This window comes from Charadrius vociferus, unplaced genomic scaffold (assembly GCF_000708025.1).
Source record: "Charadrius vociferus isolate BGI_N301 unplaced genomic scaffold, ASM70802v2 scaffold46, whole genome shotgun sequence".
NCBI lineage: Eukaryota > Metazoa > Chordata > Aves > Charadriiformes > Charadriidae > Charadrius > Charadrius vociferus.
Window position 1 is genome coordinate 3,002,637 of NW_009648710.1, and position 14,163 is coordinate 3,016,799.

The following is a 14,163-nucleotide window of genomic DNA, read 5'->3' on the forward strand; positions in this document are numbered from 1 at the left end:
GTGAAAGTCATGTCAATATTTGGATCTAGGAAAGCCAGATCTCTAATTAATAAATAATAAATTTCTGATAAAACTCTACCTTTCTATATGTAATTTTAACAGTTAAACTAATTTCTTAAAAAAAACCCTGTCAAGCTATTTTTTCCTGCATAGAGACTTTGCACATCACATTTGAAATTGAAGTGATACTTTTTCCAAATTTTAAATATGTAAAGTCTGATAAGATGTAGAACAAGTTTCTGTTGACTGTAGTAGGTTTCGTGGAATAGATGGTGTATGTGCTTCCTACAAAATAATATTCCAATTTAGCCAACTGTCCAAATTGGTGAATTAGTGAGGTCTTTCAAATTGTTGTTAGCAACTCTGCAAAACAATGGGATCATTCTGTAGTGTGAAGGTCAATTTGAAAGTTGTTTAACTTTCCCACTCCTGTTTACTAATAACTGAAAGCACCATACTAGCAATGCTTTGGTAGCCATAGCTGAACCAGATACACCTACAAAGTGGGTTGTATGATAAAGCTCAGTAAAAAAGAAAGTGAGTAAAAAGCACTTTAGAAATCAGAAATATCACATACCACAAATGCATTTTTTCTTATTAGATGACTTGCCTGTCATATGTTGGTAAATGACTCACATCAGTGATAACATTCCTGCACCTGTTATAATATTACCAGTGTTTGCTTGTTGATCCACTGCATTCCAGGTGATGGAATTGAAAAAAACACTAATTCTGATTTACTTACTGTGTCTGATGGTGTCTATCAGCTCTACCCTGGACATAACTGATGTTGGAGCAGGTCATTTCTCTTGAAGACCTTGAGCCTGAAATGAAGAGGCATGTGTTTAAAACTCACTTGTAACTAGGTAAAGTTTTGGTGGATGCGTTTGTAGTGTGTCTAGTGTTCCAAGAAAGCCAAATTTAAGTATGGTGTAAATGTGGACCAAATACAGCTGTATAGCATGGATGAGATTCCTCCCCAAAGCAGGACATGCTTTTCAACCCTTTCTGTGGCTTCCTAGTTGTGTAAAGGGAAGCATAGTTTGAGGAGAGAACAGAATAAAGTCAAGTTTTAATCTGCTCAAGACCAAAAATATTGCATCTGAAATACAATAGTCTTGCCATGCTGTTTACAAATTGTCTCTGGTGTCATTGATGGGTAAAACTTACTTAAGATTTTTAAAGGGATTACCTGTTTAGTTTTAAGACCAACTCTGAGCTTTCTTGATTTTTGCAGTTGTAAGCAAGAGAATCCAAAACAAGAATGCATCAGGTGGTTTTGCTTTCCTGTCAACACCCACACCAGTTAGTGAATTTCTCAGTGCTTTGTGCTAGTGCAGTAGGAAATTCTTAGAAGTAGCCTCAGGATAGAAACTTAACATTATAACATTATGTCGTATGCTTAAAATACATTTCCATTTAAATGTGGATTTCTTGAAGTTTTCTGTACAAATGGGATAAGTCCTGACCTGATACATTATTCTTCTTAATTCACACTTGTATAAAGCTTGTGGATTTTTGAAGTTGGACATACAGTCGCATAAATGTCAATTTGCACACGCTTACCTGCATTTTTCTGGGTAGATTAGACCAATTTGACTTAGAAACCCACGTGATTTTCTGCAGAAAGATGTGAACTTTCTCTACCCGTGCACTGAACTTACTGGGAGTTTTTAGCTATATACACTATGCTGCCAAACCCGACCTGGGAAGAGCTGTGCAACAGCACCATTTGAGTTGTTTCAAGACTTCAGGCAGCACAAGTTTGCATCTATTAGTTAGAAATATGGTGCGAAGAGGTTATGGCTTACCTGCAGCCACACGAAATTGAGGAAAACGAAAAATAAATCATTCAACCTATTATAAAATAGTTTTTCACTTAACTTTTTACATACAATATTACTTGGAAAACAGAATTCATTATTTAAAGCAGGTATTTTCAGGTTTCCAGAGAAACTCAATACATTTTGAATGACTTTCCATCACTTTACATTTTACTGGTGTTACATTTACGTTCTCCCATCTCTGTTCTTTGTAATTCTTGTGTAACAATATTGTAACTCTGAATAGAACTGCCATGCCGCAGCCCTGAAATGTGTGTATTTAAATGCTCAATGTCAGTGTGACACAAGAAAATGTCCTTGTTTTCAGGATTTGCTATTCCTGGTCTTAATGCTGTAGCCAGAGGAGTATCCTTCCTGTATTGTAGAACAGGAAATAAGCTGGTTCCTTTTAAAGTCTGAAAACAATGAACTTTGTCCTTAGCCTGATTTTTTAGAAATTAGATTAATTTTGATGTTTTGCACAATGCATTAGTTTGTTTTGCTTCCTTGTAAAATACAATGGGAATGGCACGTCATAATCATACATCCATAATAAGCTATCAAGGCAGAATTCAAGAATGTGAGTATTACATCTTTTAATATATTTTTTTCTTGACCATCTCTTGTTCAAAAGATAAAGTTTCACATTAGGGTAATGGCTATACGTGTTTAAGAAATAATGAAGCACTATGATAAATTAATACAGAAACAAGGGGAAGGGGAACAATAGAAGAAACAAACAAAATTTTTTTTTGTCCTTTTTTTTTTTTTTTCCCTGGGGACATTTACATAAAAGTCTTAATCTTTTGAAAGTGTGAGGCCTTTATGTCTATAGCCCCCCCTAGGTTTTGTGCAGTTCCTGGTATAGTATTTAATGTGTCACATTGGTTATTCTTACAGTTACAATAAGTTGAGAACCTTCATACCTTTTATGAAATGTAGTGAAATATGAGAAGTTCCTTCTGAAACTGTAAAGTTTTTCCATATTTGACAGTATTGGATTTATTTGGTCCTTGAAATAGTTATGATAACACATATCTCCATTAATCAGGAAAACAGCATTTTCAGATATTCTGAGAGAGGATAAGGTCTGTTCCCGATTGTATCGCTTTTTGGTGTTATTAAATAAGCCAGGTAAAATCTGGGTTGTCTTCAGTTTCTTGTGTTTCTGCAAGATTTTTTTAAATATAAAAGAAGCCTTTAAACAATCAGCCACTCAAATACAGCTTTTTTTTTTTTTTTTTTTCTTCCCCTAAAACTCTCTGCAAACATAATGTCTATTTCAGCATAATGCAGTCAGGTAAGATTGGTTTAAGACATGTAAGAAGGCTACATAACCATTACGTGTTGCAGTTTTCTTGAATCTGTTATCTAAGAGTAGTGTTGCAAGGAGGGGAAAAATATTCCTAGATTTAGATGTATACTTCATATGTCTTATGAGGTCTAGCTGATAGCAAAAGTTGGATGTATGTATGAAACACAATCCCTTTTTCATATGTGACCAAAAAGCAACAAACTCCAATATAAACAGGGATTGGAAGCAATCAGTCCAAACTATGTTAATAGCAGTTGATCCTTTATGATAGGTGTCTTAGAGGTTACTGTCAGGTCTGAATACATATAGAAAAATATTTCTAAAGTTGAAATACTTGGTATCTTTTGAATGGGGGTTTTTTTCATGTTTTCAGAGGCATAGTACGCTTGCATATGAGTGAATGATTGTCTTCTTTTGTCAGTACTTCAGCTGAGGCTACAACAAAGACGGACAAGAGAACAGCTGGTGGACCAGGGCATCATGCCACGTAAGACTTATGTTATTTCTAGTAATTTGTATTACTACACTGTATTAATTGTGAACTGAATATATAAAATTATGAAGATAAACATATATGTGAGAATCATTAAAAATTGCTTTATCATTGAAATGACTTGTGGGATCCTTTTGGCAATCTAAATGAGCATGAATTAAATTCATCATGCTTACCTAATGTTTGAGTTAAAGTAGCCATTGTGATGAAAATGTAAAGATTTGCAGACATAGTCTGATTCTTCTTCTATTGTCTTTTCTTTAAATTATGACTAATCTTACTGAAATAAATTGAATTATATAAATGGACATCAGTAACAAAGCCGGCAGTCTTTAAAGAGCAGTATAGCAAGGGTTGCCAAACAAAAACAAAGAACACACAGAAGTTGTGCCTTGTGTGCCAACAGATGTGTCATCTTTGTCAAATCTTGCATGATGGTAGCTGTGGTGTTACAGGGCCTGAGGCAGTGGATTAGGCTGGGCATCGTACACTGGATTTTATGACGTAATGCAGAAGCTTCTGTGTCTAGGTCTTTCTGAGGATGAATACATTTCTAAGAATATGGGAAGGGGCTTTGGGTTTTTTTGGTGTTTGTTTTTTTCTTTGTTTTTGTTTGTTTGTTTGTGTGTTTTGTTTGTGTATTTTGGGTTTGGGTTTTTTTTGTTTAGAAAACTGTTTGGGTTTTAGAACATTTTTTTCGAGTTGCAGGGAAGTTCCTGATCAAGTTGCCACATCTGGCAAGCTGTCCAAATTGGTGTAAAAAGTTTTGTATTCTCTTCCAAAACAAAAATTTGATAGTGGTAAAAATTCAATTAATGCCTTTAGATGCTGTCTTTGGAAGAGTTAAGATGCTGCTGATGACCTTAGTGTGAAGTGTCTCATTAAGGCAGCAACATCACCAAGTTCATAAATACATTTGGAGATGTATTTATGATTTCAGGATTCTGTTATGCTGAGCTTCTAAGTCTTTGACCTGGCTACCTGCCATCCTTGACAGCTATGCAAGAAGTTATCAGTTCTTAAGTAAACCATTTTTATCTCTAAGTCTCTTCTTACCACTAGAATTGAATTGCAGATCATAGTGCTTTGACAAGCAAATAATGTTTGTAAATCTGGATATTTGTTACATTTGTATGTCTGAACTCATAGCACTTGTATTTTGAAAGTAAGTAATTGGCATGCTTTACACAATTGCACTTTACTGCCAGAGTCCATTTTCTCCTTTATTGATTTCAATCTGTTAGAGACGATAGTTGTTTCAGCAGCAGCACTTACGATACCTAAAATCAATTTAGGAATCACAAGACGGTCCTCTTGAATATTGTTATTTAGTGGCCTAGAATTCAACTGCAGTTAACTCCTTCCTTAGAGATGTTTTGGTGTTCCTCCACTTGGGTCCCCATGACTGTTTAGTGTAACATCTTCTGACTTATTTGGGGGATCAGCCTGGCCTCAGAATGAGGGGTGCACAGAAAACACTGAGAATCCCTAAAAGGACAGTGTGGGATGAGACTGGGCTCAAGATAAGGGGTCCAAGTTGTCAAAAGATTAAACTGTGAAAAGCGATTTTTCTTAAAACAAACAAACAAAAACCCCAGCCATTGAAAACATGAAAAACATTCGCCTTCCTGGGTCTGTAGTGTTGGTCATCTTCATGAACAGAATGATCTGTTTCTTTTTGAGTGAAACCTGGGAAAAAACTCCTAAACTGTCAAAAAAGTATTAAAGAATTTGTTTTGCAATAGCTTATCTCAGCCAAATGTGTGGCAAATAAGATGGCTCATGCCTGCTGCTATTTTACTTCCTTTCAACAATCCAATTGAGATGAAGCACTCTACAATTCATATTATTTCAAGCTGAATAGTGTTTGTTAGTCTTTTTAGCTATTAAGCAGCTAACCATTATTCTGTTTTCTAGTTGGAACACTTAGGGCTTCTACAATTTACTTTTTTTTTTTTTTAAATCAGCACAAATAGTTCTTAAGGGGCAGTCCAGTTGTAACAGCAAGTATGAGGTAGGGACAGATAGTAAATACGGTGGAATAAATTAAACTGTATTTCGGCATTCTGAACCTTACCTCATAAAATTTCTACTGTGGAACAGTTTTGGTAAATAGACCCTGGTATACATTGTGAAAAAGTTAACTGTCACTTGTTAATATCTGTTAAAATCAAATATTTCAAGTATTCTGTATAGGAGTGTTGTTCATCTGTGTTAAATATAAGTGAATATAACTAGCATGAGTCAAATGTAAGCCTGGTCAGATGCAAACACAACACTGAGATGGTGTTAAACACCCATGCACACATACTGATTAGGATATTTCTTATGGAAATCACTTCTTGTCAATTTAACTCTTACTTTCCCTTCACAGCTTTGAAAAGTCCAGCTGCATTCCATGAGCAGATAAAGAGCCTGGAGCGAGCCAGGGTAAGCCACTTTGTGTAAACTTGTTATTAACATCTGAAAATGGATAGTCAGTTGTATGTGATACTAAATTTTCTAAGTACATGAAAAAAATGATTTCCACTGCAGTAAATAATGTGTGCTTTTGTTCTGGAAGAATCCATTAAAATAAAGTATTGGTGTCAAATCTGAGAGGAACTTTATCCCCCCACCTTGATCTGTGAAGGATTCACTGATGGTCATAATGTAATACATAGCTACCTCCAGTTAAGGGTAGGATCCTTGGGTAAATTATGCTTGTGCAGTATTTCTGTAGCAAATCTATACTTTTGTGATTTTGTGTGGTGGTACAGGATCAAATCCAGAAACATTCCCAACTTGTTTGGGGAAGATAGAAATTAATTAGCACTGTTTTAACTGAGAGAAAAACAGAACAAAACAAAGTATACCCCTCTACTGCCCATGTTCTAACAGCGATGTCCACCTGTCTGAACGCAACTGCAAATATTCATTGATTGGACATCGTGATTTATCAAACTACTTTGATTTTTCTAGTAAACAGCAGTTAATGCTATTTCCTCATTTCTTTAAAGACTGAAAATTTTTTGAAGCACAAGATTCGCAGCAGGCCGGACCGATCTGAGCTGGTCAGAATGCACATCCTCGAAGGTATGTACCCAGCTGTAGGTACCTTTTGAGCTGCTATTAGAAGGAACTTCTGTTATGCAGTCAGTTTCCTAACTGAATTAGGCTTTGATATGAATTATTTCTAAAGGTTTATAGGCTCTTTTTCTCTGCTTTTACAGTATTCTAAATCTGTATAATAGTAGATACATCTACGGCAGTGAAAGTATTCTCAACTGTGTGTTTGTTTGCAATTGCATATTGCTTTTATTCTAGAATGGTAATTACACCATGCTGCATGTACATGTAGTGTATATATTGCTTCAATTTCTACTCATACCCTAAAATACCGTGACAGCCTTGCACTTTTCCCCCACCACCCCAAACAACCTTTAATAAACTTGACTTTTACCCTGCCTTCTTATTTTCCTTGTTGCTCAGGTCATTTGAACAATAGTCTTTTTACGAACAGGTTTGTATTACTGTTTTTCACCATAATCTTTCCAAATACAGAAATTACCAAATAACCATAATCCAAGACAATTTAATAGCCATTAGTTTTCAAAACATGCGTTTGGATACTAAACCCAGATAGGAGTCTCCATATTGATAGTCCGTCAATATGGATGTGATCTATCTCCATATTTTCACTGAAGTACAACTTTGAAGACTCAAATTCGTGCTAGAAGCTATTTTTAAAGGTAAACTTTTAAAAATGTTTGTCAAGAGAGAATCCAAAAAACAATGGATAAATGAAACTTTTACCATAGCTAACACTGGTAAACCATTAGAGCAGCAAATGCGGTCTTCAGATTATAACTAGAGTTTGATATTTTATATTCCCTGCTTTATTGTTGGACATTATACAAATGTTTATCAAAAGTATTACTGCTGTGAAAAAATAGTTGTGTTTTTAATAGGGAAAAAAAATCACGATGAACGGCATCTACTCATATAATCTTATTTTTGCTTATTAATATGAAAATTTTCATAACAGTACTTGCCTGCTTTTGGTAAAAGTGGAATGGTTATTACAAAGACAAGACAATTTTGTTTGTCATGAAACTGGAGAGAAGATGGAACTGAATGTTTAAATTAATGTATCTTTTTAGAGACCTTTGCAGAGCCTTCACTACAAGCCACTCAGATGAAACTGAAGAGAGCTCGGTTGGCAGATGATCTGAATGAGAAGATTGCTCAGAGGCCTGGCCCTATGGAACTGGTAGAAAAGAATATTCTTCCCGTAGACTCCAGCGTTAAAGAAGCTATTATAGGCAAGTAGAAGTCCCACAGCTTCTGCTACCTATATGGCATTATGGAAAATAATAATTTAACGCTTGAGGTTAAAGTTCACTAGAAGAAAACACGCTCAAAGTTTATTACTACTTAAGCTTTCAGCTTCTGAGTCCTAAGCTCTGTCATCATTTAATTAAAGCTATCCTATTTTTATTTGAAACTAAGTTAGAATTATGTAGTTGGAGTATAATACTTTCTTTGAAAAGACTTGTTTCTTAATAAACATATTAAAAACTAATCAAACATATGTGGCCATTACTTAGTCTGTCATAGGTGTCTGTGAACTCCACATATGTTGAACATACCTTTTAATCTCTTATTGAAACAACTTCTGCTATGCACTTAGTTTTATCAATTCCTTGAATATGATTTAATATGGCTGTCATGGTATTAAGAACACAATAAATACGTACCATATGTTTAGACTGTGATGAAAACTGAACATTAAAACTGAACGTTTTCTAGCAATTAGCTAATTCTGCCACCAATGTCTAAATTTAATTTGTATCACTAAAAAAAAATTGTTTTGCTTGTTTCTTTGTAAACATTCTAGCAGTTGGACAAGAGAATTATCCTCAAGCTTTGGATGATTTTTCATTTGATGAAGACAGCAGTGATGCTTTATCACCAGATCAGCCAGCCAGCCAAGAATCCCAGGGTTCAGAAGCTTCCCCTGGTGAGCCAAAACCAAGTGACTCACCATCACCAATAACACCAAACGCTACTACGTCAACACAGGTACAGTTTTTAAATGTTGAAACAAAATCTTCACAGTATGTTTTTTGGTCTGGCACTACAGAAATGGGGTATAGTTTCACATGGAATGAATATGTTTGTTATTGTAAAGGAGTGTCTGGGACTCCATTTTCTGTTTGGGAGTGTACAGACTAGAACCCTGGCTGTGCTGTTGGCAATGAGGAAATTCCCATAGACTGTCGTAAAGCCATAAATTCACTGAAATTCATTATGGTCTGTGGAAGATCTGCAGCTTTCCCAAAAGTCGTTTAAAAGGTCATATCCATGGTTTACTCCAGCTGTTATTGATTACTTAATGTCTGTCTTCATTCTGAGCAAGGTCTTGAACTCGTTTAGAATTAAACTTAGCTGAAACAACAACAGTTGACGTCAGTTCCATTATGTGCAGAAAAGTCTGTAAAAAATAAGGTTTCCCGTATAATTTAAATGTTCTCTCCTATAGTTTTTAAATACTGCCTAAGGAATTTACTATTTAAGAAAAAAAAATAACCTTTATGTTGATTTTTCCATGAGGTTTTTAGTATTTTCTTGAGTTACTTACAAAGAAAGGAAAGTAAGTGTCTGCCATGGCAGATAAAACGTTGTCTTTACAGTAGAGCATTTAAATGCTTGAGGATTTAAAGAACGGTGAATTTGAAGGAAAACACTTGACTGTTTTCACAAGAGTTGTGAAAATGAGTTTTGAAAGAGAATGCTTCTTAAAACAATTATTTTTTGTGAATTGAAATGGACAGTAACAGTGCCTACCCTATCTTTAAAACACATTATAAAAATGCTGTTGTAAAATAATTTGTCAAAACAGTAATGAAACAAACATCTGTGCTACAAATGAATTTTTTTTTAATCTTCTATTCGCTACTGAACACACAGGGTTATATGCATAATCATATAGTTATCTGGATGCTTTCTAGACTATCTTGTACAGTGCTTGCTTCACAGGTCTTTATCTTCGCCTTTGGGTTAACCAGTAAGTTTATTCACTAGTGAGATACATGTATTTATTTAAAGGTTACTATGTTTCGCTTAAATAGATTGTTTATGGTGTTTTCTGTCATACCTCAGGTAGTAGTTTTAAACTCACTACTTTGTGCCCAGTTAAAAGGAGAAGGCTTTGCTTTTAGCTAGATTTCTGCAACTTCCATGGAACTTTTTCTCTGGATAGAGAAAGAGACGCAAGTTAAGGCTCCAGTGGAGGGAAAGGCAAGCAGTGTCATGATACATTATCTGATAGCAACGAGCTTGAAGGGTCAGCAAACTCTAAACTAGCCAGATGTAACAGTGCTCATCTCCACTTGTTAACAGCTTGTTCATTTGAGACTGACAGAGCTAAATAAATGACAAACTGTGCTTATATTCTGAATTATACTTGCCTAAAGGAACTGTTGGTTTGTGTCTTCATTGAAATGAAGAGGAACAAAAATTTTGCCTTGTGTCCATGCCGAGTGAGATGCTGAATCAAATTTACACGTGTCTGCTGAGCAATCTTGTATGCTAGAAAATAGTCCTTGATTCTGAACTACTGTTTCTCCCAGTAAGACCATTTTCCTGGCGTACTTAGATGAAAGCAGCTATATTATCACAGAAGAAGAATTTATGCTTCAGATTGATGCGTTTTACCATACTATCCGTGTTTCCACTGAATAATTTATTGAAGTGTAAAGACTTGGGTTTTCATGGCAGTATTATATAGATGAGGTGACTTACAAATGACATCAGTTTAATAATATTGCACCCAGCCTTGTATACTTGGTATCGCCGTACCATGCGTGTATAAGCAAACACAAAAAATTTGGTAATTTTGTTGTTTTTGAATAATTAGCTGAAATATTTTGTATTAATTTGAGCACTATTCCTTAAGCAGAAAAAGTAAATTTGATGGAAAGCCAAAAGCTTTAGGACTTTAAATTGTTTCATTTCATGCAAGTCTGTACCTGGTAAAAACAAGTTGGTTTAGCCTGTATAACACAAACATTAAAATACTTTATTTTGAAAGAACTTAAGAGTGTATAAAAACTTGAACAATGTGTGAATGGTACTTCCATAAACATGTAATATTCTTCAGGTTAATGCTGATCAACTGTAATCTATAATGGATTTTTTTATGAGGACTTCCTAGGAGTGTACCTTCATCACTTTCTCCACTACACAAAGGAGAAAAAGATGCATAACTTTGTAGTTCAAATTATTTTAATACTTGTCTTTTTATTAAGCATTCTTTTGGAAAGTGCATTTATTTATATATTTAAACTCTCAAGAGGGTTTGTAGCAAAGCCAGGACTCTGCATAGGGAACTGTGCTGCAATTTATAAGACATGAACAAAAAGATAAGATGGAACTGAGTATTGAGTTGCAACTGTATAGAGTAATGTAAAATTAAACAGTTAAATACAAGGTAATTATTGTTCGTGCTCCAAAGATGTTATTGTCTTAATGACCATGGATACTTGACAACTGAGTAGTTCAAGATCTGGAATTACTCTCCTTGGTTTTCTTATTACTATAGTAGACACAAAAGCATTGCAAAGTTCATATTCAAAAACACTGCTGGACACAAAGTACAGCACATCCATTTTATTTCCCTGTTCCCTAACATACAGATCAAGATGTGGATTTGATTTCATGTCGAGAGAATGTAAATTGTGTTGAATAAATTGAAAACAAACTACATGGAATTAGATTCCTAAGTAAAGAGTTAGGTTCCTAATGGAGAGTTAAATAAAAATACTCAAAGCAATACATTCCAAAAGCTTTTCAAGTAAGAAGTGTAAGATAGATATGTGATTGCAGCAACAAAATAACAGAGCACTTGAACTTGATTGAAAAAGTACTTCAGATAGAACTTCAATCCTTTGCTTATGGATTTCATAACCTATTACAGCCGCTTCTGTGCACAGATCCAAAATGCAAAGCTGCTCATCTGCAGAATAAAATAGATGCTTACCTTCTTGTTGCTTTTGAAATAAAGACTAACAGCGCAGCATGTCTCTACAGGAGATGCATCTGGGAAATTGCTCCTTCATTCTTTTAATTTCCTCTGACAAATTTTACGTTTTATTACAACATAAAATACAAAGAATGTTTTGAAAACAGTGGAGGAGTGCAGCCAGAGTTCTTTTCAAGGTTTCCTCCTCCAGACATTTCCAGGCCTCAGAGGCTGTAACCTAACTTTGAGAACCTTCAGCTCTCGTTGACTGATGATCTAAAACTTGCTTTAACCTGATGTACTTGCATCTGGTAAGGATTAGGCATTTTAACCACACCACTCAAAACAGATCGAATTGTGGTGTACACAATTCTGAAGACATTAAACAGTTATCTTCAAAGTGGCAGAAGTATTTTGCTTGATAAGACAGAATATAATGTCTATTTTCTTAATATTTTCACTGTAGCTTGTTGACCTGCTAGATGCTGCTTTGAAGTTAGAAGAAAAGGTCCAGAAATCATACGAGCTGTAATTGGAAATAAAAGATCTGTTCAAAGGAAATAATCTTTACATTACTTTATGAAGTAATCAAGTTAAGAAGTTGAGAGCTGTTAATTTAGGCTTTTTAATTTAAAAAATTATCAAGTAAATGATATGCATGGTTCATTGCCTCATCTAATGCTTGCAGGTAAAACTGGGAAGTTTGTAAAAAAGCTTTGTATTTCATGTAGCCATTAATCCTTTGTAGTTTAGGATAACAACTAAAGCAAGGAAAAAGTAATTTACTCTATGGCAAGAGGAGAATGTTTAACACAGTTTCAAGTAGTATGAATTAGAAGTGGGGGGTTTGGGTGTGGGGTTTTGGTTTGGTTTTGGTGTTGTTTTGGTTTTTTTGAAAGTTACTGACTTTTCCATTTTAAATAGTTTTGTTGTGCTGTCATTATAGAGGTGGTTTCATAGCCTATAAAGGGTTGCCAAATAGTATGTTTAAAGTAATGTTATTTGTTTGGGTTCAAGAAGGATCAGAATGATGAATGGTAAAAGATTATGTAATGAATAAGATGAAGTATCAAACATTTAAAATGCTTTGTAGATGGGACTTTAAGAACAAGTGAAAATCATGAGAATTCTCCTGTCCTTTATGGTAATACTGTACGTGACGCTGATACAAAGACAAACTAAGCGCTTTTGTAAATGTTACTGATGTAACTAGAATAAGCCTTTTAAACTTAAAAGCGACAGGAGTGCAATAGGTTGGAACAGAGTACCCAGAACACTCTTTTTAAAGTCCCTCTAAAGTCCCCTGCCAATTCTTATGCAAGTCCAGCAAATAACAGATACTGTGTAGATATCGGATGCTTTCCAGAGCAAACACTTTGAAAGTTGGATATAAAAATAGAGGCATTTATATCTTTAGCCTGCCACCATAAACTGACACAACCCCAAGACAGGCATGTGTGCAATGTTTCAGTGACTGGGCATGGCATACTAACTTGCAATTTAGTAAGGCAGCATCAGCTTCTCCTCTGGATGGCTGTACTACAGAAGGATCAAAACGACTGTACAGTTTAGACAGGTTACGGCAAGCTAGCTATAGCTGCCGGTTGGCAGCCGACGGTTGGAGATGCAGCAAAATGTATAAAAGAAAAGCAGAGATAGAAGGGAAAATTTATTATAATTTCATTGTAAGCAAAAGTCAGAGAGCTTAGCGCATGCAGATTGGCAGCTTGATAACTGCCATCGCAGAGATACAAAAGAACAAGAACATAAAGTTGCAAAATGTGTACCAAGTGTTTTTAGCAAACTCATTTAATTCCTTTATGGTACAATCTCATGGAAGAATAGTAGAGAATAGGAAGAAATGAATTAGGGAGAAGTACCCATCTGATTAATTAGAATGCAAGGTTTTAGACTGTACTCCGAAGAAAAAGGAATTTACTGATAGGAATTTACCTATTTACTGATAGGAATTTAATGGAAATGGATGGGCTTTTATAAAAGGGATATTGTACTGGGTGATCTAATTTTTTTTTATTAAACAATGGAAATGCAACTGATTTCATCTGTCTGGATTTAATACTGTATGGCATTAACCACTAGCAAAACTGGAGAAGATGGAGATTAGCAGAGATAAGACAGAAAGAGGGAAGTATTGGGTTGAAATGAAGTTGGTAATAGTGCCTTACAGGAGTTGATTTGGAGACATTCTGGTTTCATGTTACCACTAACAAGCTGGACATAAGAATAGGTCATGTCGCAAAAGTTGGAAGGCATAGTCAGCAGTGTTGGATTGCTGATACGCAGAAAAAGTGGTTGATTGGGCTTTTAAGAGAGAGATGGAATTCCAATAGAATGGAATAGTTCATAAAAAGAAATATACACAACACTTCTTCACATGAAAAAGTGTGGAAACCTGGGGCCTCTGACTTAAGAGAAAACTGAGGAAGAAGACAGTTGGGGTGCAGTGGTCAGCAGTGAAGTGACTGTGAGCTACTGTGTACTTCCTCTGTAAAACTGCAAGTATGTC

At 35.1% G+C, this 14,163-nt stretch overlaps 1 protein-coding gene across 1 annotated transcript in view; it reads left to right on the forward strand.

Moving 5' to 3' along the window:
• MKL2 (MKL/myocardin-like 2) overlaps window positions 1–14,163 on the forward strand; it is a 57,804-nt gene that overhangs the window by 24,987 nt on the left and 18,654 nt on the right. The window contains exons 2-6 of the mRNA XM_009886585.1: window positions 3,560–3,625; window positions 6,006–6,061; window positions 6,631–6,706; window positions 7,774–7,935; window positions 8,511–8,695. Of these exons, the coding sequence (XP_009884887.1) occupies window positions 3,560–3,625; window positions 6,006–6,061; window positions 6,631–6,706; window positions 7,774–7,935; window positions 8,511–8,695 (545 nt within the window). The remainder of the gene's footprint in view (window positions 1–3,559; window positions 3,626–6,005; window positions 6,062–6,630; window positions 6,707–7,773; window positions 7,936–8,510; window positions 8,696–14,163) is intronic.